General features: G+C 43.1%; 2 protein-coding genes across 2 annotated transcripts in view; one reads left to right on the top strand and one right to left on the bottom strand.

Annotated features, from left to right (window-relative positions):
- Window positions 1–5,187, bottom strand: part of LOC100945283 (zinc finger protein 607) — a 49,397-nt gene extending 44,210 nt beyond the window's left edge. The window contains exon 1 of the mRNA XM_023516899.1: window positions 5,124–5,187. The gene's annotated coding sequence lies outside the window, so the exon portion shown is untranslated. The remainder of the gene's footprint in view (window positions 1–5,123) is intronic.
- Window positions 5,188–11,409: 6,222 nt separating this feature from the next.
- Window positions 11,410–18,159, top strand: part of LOC105887622 (zinc finger protein 607-like) — an 11,615-nt gene continuing 4,865 nt past the window's right edge. Inside the window, exons 1-3 of the mRNA XM_023516918.1 lie at window positions 11,410–11,418; window positions 13,877–14,003; window positions 15,506–15,604. Of these exons, the coding sequence (XP_023372686.1) occupies window positions 11,410–11,418; window positions 13,877–14,003; window positions 15,506–15,604 (235 nt within the window). The remainder of the gene's footprint in view (window positions 11,419–13,876; window positions 14,004–15,505; window positions 15,605–18,159) is intronic.

The raw sequence follows: 18,159 nt of genomic DNA, 5'->3' as shown, positions 1-18,159 counted from the left end.
CCGCCACAACGCCCGGCTATTTTTTGGTTGCAGCCGTCATTGTTGTTTGGCGGGTCCGGGCTGGGGATTCGAACCCGCCACCTTGGGTGTACGTGGCTGGCGCCTTAGCCGGTTGAGCTATAGGCGCCGAGCCAGTGTTCCCAATATTGTTTAATTTAATAAAATCTTTCTGCTCCTACATTTTTCCTTCCAAAATTAATCCCCCACAAGTATGCATATAATTTAAGGAAAAAGAGAAGATGATCGCCCTCAAACCCCAGGAAACAGAGCTATACAAAGGTAGTTGTAGAATAAGTCATTTCTGCACTGAAATCAGATCCAGTCACTAGAGCAGGAGGTTTTGGGGACAAGTCGCCCTCTTGAGGAGGATGATCTAGCCCTGAGATTAGGCTGCTAGGCTGCTCAGTCTTCCTAGGTAGGTCCATCTGCCTTCATTCCTACTTAACAAGGCTGAAAGAGGCTTCATCATCCAAAACAGAACCTCTTTTATGGCATCAGGGATCAGATGAAATTGGTCAATATATGGGAGATAATACAACACAGAAGGAATTTCTTCAGTCTGGTTTTGTGTTGAGTCCAGCCAAATTGGTTAGTAAATACAGAACACATAGGTGGCACCTGTGGCTCAGTGAGTAGGGTGTCAGCCCCATATACTGAGGGTGGCCGGTTCAAACCTGACCCTGGCCAAATTACAACAACAAAAAAAAAATAGCCGGGTGTTGTGGCGGGCGCCTGTAGTCCTAGCTACTTGGGAGGCTGAGGCTAAGAGAATCGCCTAAGCCCAGGAGTTGGAGGTTGCTCTGAGCTGTGATGCAATGGCACACTACCGAGGGTGATAAAGTTAGACTCTGTCTCTACAAAAAAAAAAAAAAAAAAAATACAGAACATGCATGTAATAGACACAACACAGCCATCAAATGTGAGTAGGAAAATGTATTTAAGGACATGAAAAATATTTCAGATATATTGTCAAAAGACAATTAAGATTAATCTTAAGAGAGGCACTGGGCATGGTGGCTCATGCTTAAAATCCCAGTCCTTTGGGAGGCTGACATGGTAAGATCACTTGAAGCCAGGACTTGGAGACCATCCTGAGACACAGGGTTAGACCCTGTCTCAACAAAACATAAAAAATTAGCTGTGTGCAGGTGGCACACACCTGTTCTCCCAGCTACCTGGGAGGTTGAGGCAGGAGGACCACCTGAGTCTAGGAATTTAAGGCTGCAGTGAGCTATAATCTAACCTGTGAGACAGGGCGAAACCCCTGCCCCTTTTTTCTTAAAATATACACATATAGAGGCTCGGCGCCTGTGGCTCAAGCGGCTAAGGCGCTAGCCACATACACCTGAGCTGGCAGGTTTGAATCCAGGCTGGGCCTGCCAAACAACAATGACGGCTATAACCCAAAAACTAGCCAGGTGATGTGGCAGGCGCCTGTAGTCCCAGCTACTTGGGAGGTGGAGGCAGGAGACTCACTTAAGCCCAGGAGTTGGAGGTTGCTGTGAGCTGTGATGCCATAGCACTCTACCCAGGGCAATAGCTTGAGGCTCTGTCTCAAAACAAAACAAAACAAAACACATATAGAGGTATAAAACCTACAGCCCAAGGACTGCAGGATGATTTTGTGAGGACTTTTTTTTCTTATCTGTGGTATTAAATATCACAAAAAGTATATACAAACTTTCTTTTTCTAATCAGCTTTCATTGTGTTTATGTGTTGTTTATTACTGTTATTCTTTATTTTTATTATTTTGAGGTCTAGTCTCACTCTGTCACCCTGGGTAGAGTGCAATAGCATCATCATAGCTCATAGTAACATCAAACTCCTGGGTTCAAGTGATCCTCTTGTCTCAGCCTCCTGAGTAGGTGGGCCTACAGGCATGCACCATCATGCCTACCTAATTTTTTCTATTTTTAGTAGAGATAGGGTCTCGCTTTTGGTCAGGCTGGTCTCAAACTCGTGAGCTCAAGCAATCTACCCGCCTCAGCTTCCCAGAGTGCTACGATTACAGGTGTGAGCCAATATGCCAGGCCAGTACTTATGTATTTAACATGTAGCCCAAGACAACATTTTAATTTCATTTTTTTTTTAGAGACAGAGTTTCATTTTGTCACCCTTGGTAGAGTGCCATGGTGTCATAGCCCACAGCAACCTCCAGCTCATGGGCTTAGGCAATTCTCTTGCTTTAGCCTCCAAAGTAGCTGGGACTACAGGCATCCGCCACAACATCCAGCTATTTTTTTGTTGCAGTTTGGCCAGGGCCAGGTTTGAACCCACCACCCTCAGTATATGGGGCTGGTACCCTACTCACTGAGCCACAGGCGCCGCCCTAATTTTTTCCTTTTTGAGACACAGTCTCATTCTTTCACCCTGGGTAGAATGCCATGGCATCATTGCTCACAGCAACCCCAAACTCTTTGGCTTAAGAGATCCTCTTTTTTTTTTTTTGTAGAGACAGAGTCTCACTTTACTTCCCTTGGTGGAGTGCCGTGGCAGCGTCACACAGCTCACAGCAACCTCCAACTCCTGGGCTTAGGCGATTCTCTTGCCTCAGCCTCCCGAGTAGCTGGGACTACAGGTGCTTGCCACAACACCTGGCTATTTTTTTGTTGCGGTTTGGCTGGGGCTGGGTTTGAACCCACCACCCTAGGTATATGGGGTGAGCGCCCTACTCATTGAGCCACAGGTGCCGCCCTAAGAGATCCTCTGGTCTCAGCCTCCCAAGTAGCTGGGACAACAGGCACCCACCATAATGCCTGGATAATTTTTCTATCTTTAGTAGAGACAGAGTCTCACTGTTGCTTGGGCTGATCTTGAACTCCTGAGCTCAAGCAATCCACTTACCTCAGCCTCCCAAAGTGCTAGGATTGCAGGCATGAGCCAGCATGCCCAGCTCATACAATTTTATTTTCTAATTTCAGTCTTTCTTCTTTCCTGTTGCCTTATGTAAAAGTCCCTTAAATATATATATATACACACACACACACACACACACACATATACCCATACACACACTACACACACACACACACACACACACACATATATATATATATATTTTTTTTTTTGGTGACAGTCTCACTATGTCACCCTTGGTACAGTGCCATGGCATCACAGCTCATAGCAACCTCAAACTCTTGGGCTTAAGCAATTCTCTTGCTTCAGCCTCCCAAATAGCTGGGAGTACAGGCGCTTGCCACAATACCCTGGCTATTTTTTTTGGTTGCAGTTGTCATTGTTGTTTAGTAGGCCTGGGCTGGGCTCAAACCTGCCAGCCTCAGTGTATGTGGCTGGCGCCTTACTCACTGAGCTACAGACGCTGAGCCCCTTAGTTATATATTTCATGCTCGGAATGCTTAAGGCCAGGAGTTCAAGACCAGTGTGAACAAGAGTGAGACCCCTTTTCTACAAAAAACAGAATGAGATTATCTGAACATGGTGGTCCAAATCTGTGTCTCAGCTACTCCAGAGGCTGAGGTGGGAAGACTGCTTGAGCCCAGGAGTTTGAGGTTGGTGTGAGCTACAATGATGCCACTGCACTCTGACGAGGGCAACAGAACGAGAGTCTTCTAACAGCAAAAAAAAAATCTCTAGGCTGGGCACGATGGCTTTTTCCTGTAATGCCAGGACTCTGGGAGGTGGATTGCTTGAGCTCAGGAGTTTGAGACCAGCCTGAGCAAGAGTAAGACCCTGACTCTAAAAATAGGCAGGCATTGTGGCAGGCACCCGTAGTCCCAGCTCCTTGGGAGGCTGAGGCAAGAGGATTGCTTGAGCCCAAGAGTTTCAGGTTGCTATGAGCTACATCTCTAAGGCACTCTACCTAGGGCAACAAAGTTATATGCTGTCTCAAAAAAAAAACCTCTTATGAACACTTTTTTGGTTGCCAAGTTAAAAGACATTAATGCAGGATGATCCAGAATTATATCAAAGTCATTCAATGTCAGCACATCCTGGTCAGCACTAAAATAGCCATAGAATTTATTGGTCAGGGCTTTCCTGCAAAGAATTATGATTCCTATATTAGAAAGTCCTAAATTATATTGTTATTAAATTCTAAAAGCTTCAGAAAGTACTAGATTTTACCTACAGTAAGATTAGGACCATTTATTATAAGGCTTCACCACATGTACCTAGAAAATTCATGTTGGCTAAGTACAGTGGCTCATGCCTATAATCCTAGCACTCTGAGAGGGTAGGTGGGAGGACTACTTGAGTTCAGGAGTTAGAGACCAGCTTACACAAGAGTGAGATCCCATCTCTACTAAAAAAATCGAATAGTCTGGGCATGGTACCTCACACCTGTAATCCTAACACTCTGGTAGGTAGAGGCGGGTGGACTGCTTGAGCTCTGGAGTTTGATACCAATCTGAGCAAGAGTGGGACCCTATCTCTACTAAATAGGAAAAACTGAGGCAAGAGGATTGCTTCAGCCCAAGAGTTTGAGGATGCTGTGAGCTATGACACCATGACACTCTACTACTCACTCATGGACAGTGTAAGACTTTGTCTCAAAAAAACAACAACAAAAAAATGAGCCAAGAGTTGTGGTGGGTGCCTATAGTCCCAGCTACTTGGAGTTAGGCTGAGGCCATGACACTCTAGCTTGGGTAACAGAATGAGACTTTGTCCTCACCTCCTTCTCTATTTGGCTGAATGGGCTCCTCCATCCCCAATTCTTCCAACTACACAAATATAGTCTGACCTGGAAGCTCAAATCTTTTTTTTTTTTTTTTTTAGTTTTTTTTAGCTGGGGTTTGGGTTTGAACCCGCTACATCCAGCATATGGGACTGGTGCCTTACTCCTTTGAGCGACAGGCGCCGCCCTGGAAGCTCAAATCTTTTCTTTATGAGACTCAACTTCCTCATTATTCCATCACTACCCTCATAAATGATTAGGCATGTAAGAGATAAGAAATAATCTTGTCAGCAAATACATAAACACTGGTTAGAGTAAACCAGGCCACACATAGAGGACACTGGATTATTTGGGACCATTGCTCACTGGTATAGAATAAACCCAGAAGCAGAGAATTGAATGGGCTTCTTTCATGTAGGAAGCTTCAAAACAGTCAATAAAAGCATTTATATCATGCATTTCTATGAGAAAGAAACATTGACTTACACATGCCATGGTTTTATATCTGCAAAAACATGTAAGACCTCCTTGAGGTTCTTCTACAGAAGCACAAAGAACATCCACAGCTGTGAAAGAAAGTAGACACCACAAGAAAGGGAGGCTTTTGTGTTACCATGTAACTTTTAGCCCGTCCATTCCATTTTACATAATACTTCCCACCAGAAACAGACAATTTGAAAGATTAGAAGGATTTTTAGATAACTCCACACTGTACCACAACCGCACCAATGGTCAAGGAGGGCTAACCCAGCCCTCTCACACGCAGTTTCTCTTGCATTACACACACACACATAAACTCTCACTCTTTCACACACACACATTCCCCATCTGACAAATGCAATATTTGCTCACATACGTATACAAACACTTCCTCTGTTGTTCACGGACCCACAGGCCTGAGATTCTACAAACAACTGGTCGGTGCATATCACAGGCTTCCTCCACCACCCCCATCAGTTCAGGACGAGCTCCAATTTGACCCTGGCCAGCCAAGAGCCCAGCCCATCGCAGCCCGGTTCCTATTATATACTGACAGGAGTTTAACTCGCCTTGCAAAGCAGAACTACGCGAAATCGGAAGGGAAGCCATAGAGCGAACGTGCCCGTTTCCTTCTGGGAAATGTAGTTCAAGCCTGAAGATCCGTGCCCGCGGTGCTTTATGGGAAAAGTGACCCAGTGCCCCAAATCCTTGTTAAACGCAAAGCCGACTGGGGACCTTCTCCGTGCCGGCTCCGGAAGGTTTTAGTTTTGCTTCTAGTGGGAGTATGTGAATTTAAGGACGGGATGCGCTGGCGGAGGTACAAAGGCATGATACAAAGGCATGTCCCCTGTGTCCTGGGAATCCAGAAGGGACAAGTGGACCCAGAAATCTGAGAACGCAGACTCCCCAAAGCCTCAGCTGGGCTTCTGCATGTGGAGCCTCAAGAGAGAGAAATAAATCTTATACTTCTTAATGATCCTTGGAAAGTAGCAGACAGCTGCAGAAGAACTCCTCCCCCAAAGATAAGAAGAAACCTATACTGAGCTAAAATAACCTTAGGGGAAAAAAAGCTATATAACAAATAACAGCACCCTGAGGTCTGAGAAAGCTCATCATAAACTCTGTACTCTTTGTTGTAACTGTAACTATGCAGCTCATCATTAACTTGTACTCTGTTGTAACTGTAACTATGCAGCTGATATTGCGCTGAAAAAGAAAGTATAAAAGAGTTTGGGAAAAACCAGTTCCCTGGAACTCAGCATTTCACGTCTTGAGGCCCCTGAGTTCTCTGGCAATTAATGGTCCCTTCCTCTATATTATTGGTGTAAGTGTCTATCAGTTTTAATTCGAGGTTTTCCTGCAACAGGCCAGCTGGGCGGGGTCTGCCGTTTGGCCGCCAGGAAGGGGGAGCACTCTACACTAGGTTGAGTCCCGAGGGCAAGGACGCTGCTCTTTTGTCCCCTGAAGCATCTCCAACCTTGTTTTAAGATATGGAAAATTAACTTTTAAAAAAAAAATGAGAAATGATAATTGTATATTTTATATGTTTATGGAGTACAATATATTGTGATATGTTATTACGTAGTGCAAGGATTAATTTGATTAAACCCATCACTTCACAAGCTTAATTTTTTGTGGTGAAAACATTTAATATGTACTCTTTTAGCTGTTTTGAAATATGCAGTGCATTATCTATTATTAATCTGTTGTCGCTGTTCAGTTCAATAAATCACTCAAGTTTATTCCTCCTAAATGAAACTTTGTACCCTGTTTATCAATATCTCACCTTTCTCCATCCCTCAGCCTCTGGTGCCATCATTCTACTCTCTGCTTTTACATTTTACTATTTTGGATTCCACATATAAGAACATTACTTAGCATAATGGCCTCCAGATTTACGTTGCAAATGACAGAATTTCCCTCTTTTTAAAGAATGAATGATATTCTATTGTATATATATAAATCGTATTGTCTTTATACATCTGATGATGGATGCCTAGGTTGCTTCCTTATGTTACTATTGTGAACAAGGCTGCAGTGAACATGATAGTATAGATATTTCCTTGGCATACTGATTTCAGTTCTTTCGGATATACCCAGAAGTAGGTTTGCTGGGTATATATGAACCTCCATACCATTTTCCATAAAGGCTGTTTTAATTTACACCGGGAAAAGTAACCATTGATATGGTTGGAAATGGATTGGTTTATTCAACTAATCATGCTAAGTACCTTAACTAATAGTATATAGGAATGAAACTATATTTCTTAATTTCTTTATGTTAAGGTATAACCAAAACAAACTGAATAATTAAATGTAAAAATGATCTTAAGAAAACCGTGTATATGTTCCTTAATATTAAGTTGGGGGGGCATTTTCCTTTTTTTTTTTTCTCTTTAGGACTGTTTTATTAAATCATAAATGTAAAACAACTCTACACACGCACTTGAATTTTTTTAAAAGGAAAAACATTTGTCTTATTATACCATGATCCTGGCTAAGTTTTTCACCAAAGAGGTGGGGGGGTTTTTGTTTGTTTATTTTGTTTTGTTTGAGACAGAGAGTCTCGCTCTGTTGCCATTGCGTCCTAGCTCATAGCGACCTCAAACTCTTGGGCTTAAGCGATTCTCTTGCCTCAGCCTCCCAAGCAGCTGGGACTACAGGCGCCTGCCACAATAGCCCACCCGGCTATTTTATACAGACAGAGGTCTCGCTCTCACTCAGGCTGGTCTCCAACTGTTAGCTCAGGCAATCTACCCGCCTCGGCCTCCCAGAGTGCTAGGATTACAGGGGTGAGCCATGGCACTTGGCCAGGTCTCCAACTCTTGAGCTCAGGTAATCCACCTGCCTCTGGCTCCCAGAGTGCTAAACTTACAGGGGTGAGCTACCGCCCCAGACCAGAGCTGCTCCTTTGGTTCTTTTGATTTCTTTAAGCACTGGCTTAATCATAGGCTAAGCAGAATCCAAAATAGTGAAGGGAATATTCCTATTATTTCTTGGAACAGGGTGGCGATTTCCTAAAACTGAGACACCTCTCCCCTTTTTTTAGACAGAGTCTCACTTGGTCTCCCTCGGTAGAGTTCAGTGGGGTCTTAGCTCACAGCAACAACTCTTGGGTTCAAGTGATCCTCTTGCCTCAGCCTCCCAAGTAGCTGGGACTACAGGCGTCTAACACAATGCCGGGCTATTTTTAGAGACGCGGTCTTGCTCTGGCTCAGACTGGTCCGGAACTTGTGAGCTCAGGCAATTCACCCGCCTCGGCCTCCCAAGTGCTGGGATTACAGGCGTGAGCCACCATGCCTGGCCACCCTCCCCTTTCTCTACATGGTCCTTCCTGAACTATTGTGGGGTCAGTATGCGAATATAACTAATGAGCTGCAAGGCCAAAAAGCAGCCAATTCCTTCCCCATCTTAATTCTAGCCAGTCCTAATTTATTCTGTTACCATGTCCTTTAGCGTAGTTAAAACTTTGGTTCTGTGTTAAGCAGTGGCTGCCAGTTCCCTAGCTCACGTTTTGAGTTGATTTTGTACGTGGTGAGAGGCAAGGTCTTCATTTATTCTTTTCCACATGGCTGTGCAGTTGTTTCAGGGGCCGTAATTGTCCCACAGTCCCTCTTTGAGGAACTCCGCACCCAGTAAAGCACGCATTCTCCTTGGAATCATGGCAATGAGTTTACACAGTGCTCTCACACTCAGGTTTGAGGCCTTGGAATAGAAGGATTCCAGAGTTCTCCTCTCAGACTACCTGGCCCCGGCGCCACTGAGACTCCTTTCCTTAACCACCTTATAACTCAGTGGAAACGCGCGCGGAAAGCTAGATTTATTGTGCAGCTAGTTGGGCCATCTGCGCTTGCGCACTCCTAGGAATTGCCGCAACTCCCAGAAGTCTCTGGGTCTCGGGCGGTGGGCGGGGCGGTCTGTCCACGTAGTTTCCCAGCCGGTTACTGTCACTGCCTGGAATCCTTTGCCTATGGGAGTCTGTAATTCTGACTGCTCTGGCTTGAGCTGCATTTCCCCAGGCGACGAGAAAACTTGGCTCTCTCGCTCCCTTTCCGGCATCTCTGGTTGTGGGCTATGTTTGCCTTACTCCTACCTGAAGAAGAAGTCGGCGTGGGTGGCTGCGGGAAAGACCCTGTGCTGTGTTCCGGACTCGGCTTGGGGAGAGAGAAGTTGCGGGAGGCGCTCCTCCAGGAGATACCTGCCTGCAGCCTCTGGCGCTTGGGGCTTGAGCTTCAGAGGAGGGTGGTCTGATCTCGGATGGAAAGGCGGGCAGGGTTAGATAGTTATCAGTGTGTGACAGGGCAGGAGCGTGCTTCTATGTCGGTGGGCGCAGTTGAGACTAAGGTGCGCAGAGAGAATGAAGGTGTGTGGTGCTTTGCCTTGGCTTTGTAGTGAGCGTCACTGTGACCCGGGGTTCCAGGTTCCCTGCTGCTTCCTTGCTCCCATCAGTCAAATATGAGTACTACAGTGACATAGTTTCGATGGGGAAGTCAGATTATTGAGCCTTAAATGAGGTTTCCAGTGAAAAGAAACGGGATGGAAAATTTAGAGCAGTATGTTAAGAATTATTCAGTGACACTTGTCAAAGTATGCTACGGAAGACTTTATTCAGGAGCATCGTGATAAGTTAGAGACCACTGCAGTGGGATTTTGCAGTAGGTGAGAGAGATGGGTCTTAGCTCTCAGTACAGCATGGGTAAGTGGGAATTTATACTCAAAGAAGGGAATGAGAATCCTTGGGTGGAAACTTACTAAGAGGAAGTATTAGGGGTAAGGAGGATTCTGGATAAATTGATCTAACAGATTCTTGTTGAAAGAAATGGAGGTGGTCAGTCATTACCTGGGGGAGGATAGAGGAGAAGGAACCCAATTGGATATGGGGGTGGAGGGTTCTTGCTAAACTGAGTTAGCCAGCCTTCTTTGCTAAAACTGGATTTACAATGAAATGCACATGTGATCCTAGGAGAAAGTTAAGGAATCTGACTAAATTTGGTCAGGTACTCAACTTTGGCAATTCCAGAAATAAGATTTCTTCCTAGAACCCCTCCTCTATCATTCACATGTTTAAGAAACACAGTTCCCTGGGAGACCAGCCTGAGCAAGAGTGAGACCCCTGTCTCTACTAAAAATAGAAAAAGTAGCTGGACATGGTGGGTGCCTGTAGCCCCAGCTACTCAGGAGGCTGAAGCAAGAGGATGAGGTTGCTGTGAGCTGAGATGACACAATGACGCCACAGCACTCTACCTAGGGCAACAGAGTGCGACTCTGTCTCAAAGAAAAAGAAAAAAGAAACACAGTTCTTTCTTAGTTCTGACTCCAAGAACCTACATTGTACGCTGATTACAGATTCCATCTATAGTACTTCCTTTTGGGGACGTGTATGAAATGTGTAGCTATGGGGAGGAACTTAAACATTTAATATTAGGAGATGATTCTGGATCATTCTGCTTTCAATTTGTATAGATCAAATGCAACTTACAAACTTATTTTTGTCTGTGCAAGTTAAGGAGCTGTGCCAAAATTTAAGTATTCCAGAAAAGGGATTCTTAATTAGAGGTCCCTTTGTCTGTGTCGATGGGCATGCATAGAATCAAGAACTCCCTGAAATTTGATAGAAATTTGTTTGTTAATTTTCAGTTTTCCTGAGTGTCCTTAACCCAAACTTTTTAGACCTGGGCTTTTGATATGGAATCAAAGATTATTTATTGTAACTTGGAATGGTTTTGCAGAAAATTAGTGATCAACAATATTATGGCAATGGTTAGACTTTTACAACATCATGGATTGAATATTTCCCATATCTTTTTCCAATGTCTTGACTAACTTTACCCACTTTCAAGATCAAAGAAAGATTCTGGCATGAATGACATGTTCTCTTTTCAGTCTTGAAGGGGGAAATGGAAAGAGGTAGTTCAGAGCTGCCCAATCTTATGTCCACATCTGCCTCACTAAAATGGTATATTGGTCAGAATATATTATGCTAAAATATCTGGGCTTGGCTTCAGTGCCTATAAGCTTCCAGTTTGTGACTCTGTGTAATTGAAACCTGTGAATGTGGGGAGCAAATGGATTTATCCAGAATCCTAATTGTCCCAAATTGTGTGTGATGGGGAAGTAGTTCAGAATTTAGAACGGCAGAGCTAAACAAAAATATGTTTTGAGTCCTGTGGGAAACACTAAAGCATAGCTGGTCTCAGGATCTTCCTTTTGTTTCAGGTTTAGGTTTTCCAGCTTCCGTGCTTTTCTGATAGAGAAAACCTGAGTACTGAACAGCTCTAGCTGGTATAACACCATGGCCTGTGTAAGTTAATGTTTCTCTTCTTGTTGATATTTGTGTATGATTTTTAGGTCAGGTAGGACTTTTCGTTAGTTTTCCTGAAGTTATCTACCATGAGAGGGGCCTCAGTTTAATGTATTTCTCAGTTATTGTTTTTCCTATAAAGTATAAGCCACATCCCCCTCATGTTCCCTGAGTGGCCCACTGTAAAGTAACTACTGTTCATATCATTATTGACCAAATTTTTCTTTCTTTTTTTTTTTTTTTTTTGAGACAGAGTTTTACTATGTCGCTCTTGGTAGAGTGCCATGTCGTCACAGCTCACAGCAACATCAAACTCTTGGGCTCAAGCGATTCTCTTGCCTCAGCCTCCCAAGTAGCTGGGACTATAGGCACCTGCCACAATGCCTAGCTATTTTTATTTTTTGGTTGTAGTTGTCATTGTTGTTTGGCAGGCCTGGGCTGGGTTTGAACCCACCAGCTCTGGTGTATGTGGCTGGCCCCTAGCCACTGAGCTACAGCAGCTGAGCCCAAATATTGCAATTATATGGGCAGTAAAAGAGTTAAGATATTCAATAATATTTGACACTAAAGGAGTCAAGGTCTAAGAAGTGAAGACATATGCATTCCAGGTCAGTTTTGTCATTTGGTAAGACTGAGAGAATTGTTCCATTTGACTATCCTTGAGAAGTCTTTGAAATTTTCAAGACATTTGAATTTTTCAGGTAGATATGGTAGAATTTGGCATCAAAGGACATTAATTTTTGTGTAGGGAAAAATTGCATATGTATGTGAATTAATTTTTTGTTTGTTTTTCTTTTTATTTTTCGAGGCAGAGTCTCACTTTCTTGCCCTTAGTAGAGTGCTGTGGTGTCACAGCTCACAGCAACCTCCAACTCTTGGGCTTAAGTGATTCTCTTGCCTCAGCCTCTCAAGTAGCTGGGACTATAGGCGCCTGCCAGCACAGCAGGTGCGAGCACCTGTGGGATAGTGGTTATGGCACCAGCCACGTGCACTGAGACTGGAGGGTTCGAACCCAGCCCGGACCAGCTAAACAACAATGACAACTGCAATAACAACAAAAATAGTCAGGCATTGTGGCAGAAGCCTGTAGTCCCAACTACTTGGGAGGCTGAGGCAAGAGAATCACGTAAGCCCAAAAGCTGTGAGCTGTGATGCCACAGTACTCTACCATGGGTGACATAGTGAGACTCTGTCTCAAAAAAAAAAAAAAAAAAAAGATGAGGTATTACTCTGGCTCAGGCTGGTCTAGAACGCCTGAGTTCAGGCAGTTACCCACTTCGGCCTACCAGACATGAATTAATATTTGATTTGGACTTATAAACCCAGAGATTGTGAATTTTGATGGAAAGCCCAGAGAAACAAATACCATAAAATATTGATGTCATGCAAAAAAAAAAAAATCCTTTTGTTAAAAGAAATAAAAATGTTCATGGTAAGAGGCTGGCACCCATAGCTCAGTCAGCAGGGTGCCGGCCACATACATCAAGGGTGGTGGGTTTGAACCCAGCCCAGGCCTGCTAAACAACAATGGCAACGGCAACCAAAAAATAGCTGGCGTTATGGTGGGCACCTGTAGTTCCAGATACTGGGAGGCTGAGACAAGAGAATCGTTTAAGCCCAAGAGTTTGAGGTTGCTGTGTGCTGTGATGCCACAGCACTCTATTGAGGGTGACAGCTTGAGACTCTGTCTCAAAAAAAAAAAGTTCATAGTGATATTTGACATAGTGAAGTACTTGATGCTTGAAGAAATTATTATTTATTTATTTATTAGGGCTGAGTCCACTTTGTCACCCTCAGTAGAGTGCTGTGGCGTCACAGCTCACAGCAACCTCCAACTTCTGGGCTTAGGCGATTCTCTTGCCTCAGCCTCCCTAGTAGCTGGGACTACAGGTGCTACCACAATGACCGGCCATTTTTTGTTGCAGTTTGGCTGGGGCCAGGTTCGAACCTGGCGCTCTCAGTATATGGGGCAGGCACCCTACCCACTGAGCCACAGGCGCCGCCCTTGAAGAAATTATTTTATGGAAACTTTATTTTCTAAAACTGAGATTCTGTCTATATTATATGTAGGATAAAATTTTTCATGACTCAATATTTTAATTCCCTTCCAAGTGAAAATATTCCTTACTTAACTGACATTGAGAATTTATGAGGCAGATACCTTTTGGGCATTATGCATATAATAATGATTTAATTCAACAGGAAAATGATATTATTTTTTGAATCTCAGAAGTGTTAGATATTTAAGAGGTATCGTAGAGCATGCAGAAAGTTTTGTCTATGTCACAATTCTCTTCAAAAATATGTACACATTTTGCTCAGTCCCTCTCTTCCGACATTATAGATTCTGTTCTGTGCGCTGGTTGTGTTGTTCTTTTGCTGCAGTGAAGTTCTTTATCTCCTCCATTTTCTAAACCTTTTCTTTAATTTTTGCTGTAATACATGTTTGCTGTTTCAGGTATCCATATCATTCAAGGATATAACCATAGACTTCTGTCGTCAGGAGTGGGAATATCTCGACCTGGTCCAGAGAACTCTATACCGGGAAGTGATGATGGAAAACTATGGTAACTTGGTCTCAATGGGTATGTTTATTAGCCCCAAATGATTTGGAATAACCTAGAATCTGCTTTGTAGGATACATAATTTTTCTGTAATTTTCAAGGCTGCCTTTGAAAATGCCAGTTAAATTTCTTTCCTTTATTCAGATGGAAATAGAGGTTTGGCAGGTTGGAAACAGCAATTCTATTAAACACTTTCATCTTCTCTTTCAGTGACATTCACACGTCCTTCTGATAACTTCTTTTGTCTTTTTTTCCTTCGTGATCAGTGGTTTAGCTTAGAATTTTCTTTGCAGTTTTTTTTTTTTTTTGGCCAGGGCTGGGTTTGAACCCACTACCTCTGGTATATGGGACCAGCATCCTACTCCTTTAAGCCACAGGCGCTGCCTTAGCTTAGAATTTTCTGGTGTTCATCATAGAACATTTGTCAGAGGATCCAGTTTTATTATTTATTTGTGCTCAGAATAAATGTAGTGCTCCATTTTATGATCTGATCCAGTTGCAGGGATATTTGCTCTACAGAGGGTCCTGGATTGCTGTCATTATCAAGGGACAGCCTCTTCATATAGTGGTTGGATAAATGGAATTCACTTAAAACTGAGGAGAAAGCAGTCCGTTTCTTAAGATGGAGTTCATTTGATATGTGTGTGTATTTCTAGACTCTTGCTCTGTCACCCAGGCTAGTGTGCAGTGGTGCACTCATAGCTCACTGTAACCTCAAATTCCTGGGCTTAAGTGATCCTCCTACGTCAGCCTCTGGAGTAGCTGGGACTATAGGCATGTACCACCATGCCTGGCTGATTTTTAAATTTTTGTTTTTAGAGTTGGGGGGTCTTACTATGTTACTTAGGTTGATCTTGAATGCCTCATCTCAAGGGGTTTTCTTGCTCCAGCCTCCCAAAGTGTGAAGATTATAGATGTGAACTACCATGTCCAACCAGACTTCATTTGAGTTATGTATAATTGTAATCCATGAAAATGACATAAAGTGGGGTGAATATGTTATAGGTATCTCTTCTTTTACACTCTTAGTAAAATGATTACAGTGCATACTAGTATTAATAGCTAACATTGTGATTACTGTATTCCAGACATTTTTTATAAGCAGTTTACTTAGATATCAGCTAATTTAGTCCTCCCAATAGCCCTATTACTTTCCAGTTTCACAAGTGGTAATACTGAAGTTTAAATAAATAAAGTAAGCTCAAGTGACTTGTCCAAGGTCAAACACAACTGGAGAGTGGCAAAGTCACTAGATCCCAGACTCCATAATGTGTTTCCACCTCATTATGCTTGCTGTCTAGAAGTAGAAGACATATGAATTTAAATTTATTTTTAAAGAACAGCGAAATAAAAACATTATGACTTTCCATAAGTGATCTTTTTTCTTTATTTCTCTTACTCTTTTGTAAACTCTTATTCAGTGTCACTTTGATGGTTTATTGCCTGTTGAATTGTTTATTAATTATAATTTTTGACTTTCAATGTTTATTTCCATATTTTATTGCACTTCTTTTCTTTGTAAGCAGGACATTCCATGTCTAAGCCAGATATAATTACCTTATTGGAGCAAAGAAAAGAGCCCTGGATGCTTGTGAGGGAAGAAACAAGAAGAGAGTGCACAGGTAAGAGCAAGTGAGGCAGGGAAAGCCTTTTCTGTAAGTAACAGCTCAAATGGAATTGGGCCATTCAGTTGGTAACCACATTCCTTCTCAATGGAAAAGAAGCTTGTGATATGGAGAAGAAATGAGTACCTTAATGTGAGATAGTCATTATACTTAATACTTATTCAGTATCTGCTCCCTGTTATTTTTCTCATATTCCTTCCCAGTTTAGTGACAGGCCCTCTCTTTCTGGGATGCAATCGTTTTCTGTAGATACTGGATCCAAATGCTTTTCAGGTGTTCTTTTGCATACAGATCCATATACATGGCATATGGCTCCATTCCATAAAAATACATCTATTCTTATATATGGCAAATACTTGGGTACTCTGAGCCTGGCCCTGTGCTTGGCATGAACAGCCCAGTAGTACTAAATAGGATAGATAATGTTCCTGTAACAATGGAGATCACAGTATATTAAGGAAGATGTAAAGTACATTGTGAAAACAAATAAATAGTTAAATAACATCGGGCATTGAAATATATTATGAAGGGCAGTAAACAAGAATAGGAGGCTGGGTACTGTGGCTAATGCCTATAATCCTAGCACTCTGAGAGGTCAAGGCTGGAGGATTGCTTGAGCTCAGGAGTTTGAGACCAGCCTGAACAAGAATGAGCTCCTGGCTCGGCACCTGTGGCTCAAGCGGCTAAGGCCCCAGCCACATACACCTAAGGTGGCCGGTTCGAATCCAGCCTGGGCCCGCCAAACAACAATAACGGCTGCAACCAAAAAATAGTAGGGTGTTGTGGCGGGCGTCTGTGGTCCCAGCTACTTGGGAGGCTGAGGCAGGAGACTCACTTGAGCCCAGGAGTTGGAGGTTCCTGTGAGCAGTGAAGCCATGGCACTCTACCCAGGGGCTCAGCTTGAGGCTCTGTCTCAAAAAAAAAAAAAAAAGAATGAACTCCCCTCTCTACTAAAAATAGGAAAACTAGCCAGGTGTTGTGGCAGGCACCTGTAGTCCCAGCTACTTGGGAAGGTAAGGCAGGAGGATCATTTGAACACAGGAGTTTGAAGTTGCTGTGAGCTAGAATGATGCCATGGCACTCTAGGCTGGGCAACAGAGTGAGAACTATCTGAAAACAACAATAAGAATAGGGTACTTTTATATTATGTGGTGCATTCACAAAGTCATGTGGCAGTGACATTTGTGCAGAGACATGAAAGACTCCATTTGTTTCAGTATATGAGGGATAAGAGTGAATACCACATGCAAAACTCGCAAAGGGACATAGCATTTGTATTTCTTAGAGCAACTGGTATAGGAAAGCACAATTAGTGAGGGGGGACTAATAGAATATGAAATCAGTATGTTAGGAAGGATCAGGTTCTGTGAGATTTTGTGTTTTATTCTGAAGAATTAGGATTGTTACTAAAATATAATTAGTAGCATTGTCTGATGATGTAGAATTTTTTAACATTGTTTTCAAACAATGGAACTTTTTTTTTTTGGAGACAGGGTCTTACTATGTCGCCCTTGGTAGAGTGCCATGGCATCACAGCTCCCAGCAACCTCAAATTTTTGGGCTCAAGTGATCCTCTTGCCTCAGCCTCCTGAGTAGCTGGGACTACAGGTGCCTGCCACAATGCCTATTTTTAGAGACGTGGTCTTGCTCTGGCTCACGCTGGTCTCTATCCTGTGAGCTCAGGCAATCCACTTGCCTTGGCCTCCCAGTGCTAGGATTACAGGTGTGAGCCACTGCGCCCGGCCCAATAAGTACATATGTTAAAAGGTGGTTTTCTTTTCTGAATACCATCTTGTGTCTTTTATTTCTTTCTCACGTCTTTGTCTTTTTTGTTGCTTAGTATGTTCACTTCTGACCATCACAAGTATGTCTGAACTGGAAAAACTGTTGTTGTAATGGAGATTTTCTTATCCTCAAAAAAATTAATAGAAGGAAATTTGGGAAATTCAATAATATGTGGGAATTAATCATTGTAAGCCTAAATACCCAAAGGGTCAAAGAAGCAGGGACATTTCACAATACTTTGTGACATTTGAAAATGAATGCCTATGTGGCAGATACCTGTAGTCCCAGCTACTTGGGAGGCTGAGGCAAGAGAATCAATTAAGCCCAAGAGTTCAAGGTTGCTGTGTGGTGTGACGACACAGCACTCTACCAAGGGTGACAAAGTGACACTATATCTCTAAATAAATAAATAATTAAGTAAATAAATTAATTAAATTTTAAAAAAGGAAAATGAATGCCTAACATACCAAAATTTATAATGTGCAGCTAAAGCAGTACCAAGATAGAAGGGAAAATAATAAAGATCCTCGGCTCAACGCCTATAGCTCAACCGGCTAAGCTGCCAGCCACGTACACCTAAGGTGGCGGGTTCAAATCCCCAGCCCGGACCCGCCAAAACAACAATGACGGCTGCAACCAAAAAATAGCTGGGTGTTGTGGCGGGTGCCTGTAGTCCCAGCTACTCGGGAGGCTGAGGCCGGAGACTCGCTTGAGCCCAGGAGTTGGAGGTTGCTGTGAGCTATGGTGCTACAGTACTCTACCCAGGG

The sequence above is a fragment of the Otolemur garnettii genome, unplaced genomic scaffold, assembly GCF_000181295.1.
Source record: "Otolemur garnettii isolate 467f Iridium unplaced genomic scaffold, OtoGar3 scaffold00100, whole genome shotgun sequence".
NCBI classification, from domain to species: Eukaryota; Metazoa; Chordata; class Mammalia; order Primates; family Galagidae; genus Otolemur; species Otolemur garnettii.
Note: the sequence above shows the minus strand (reverse complement) of the source record. Positions and strands in the feature narration are given on the sequence as shown.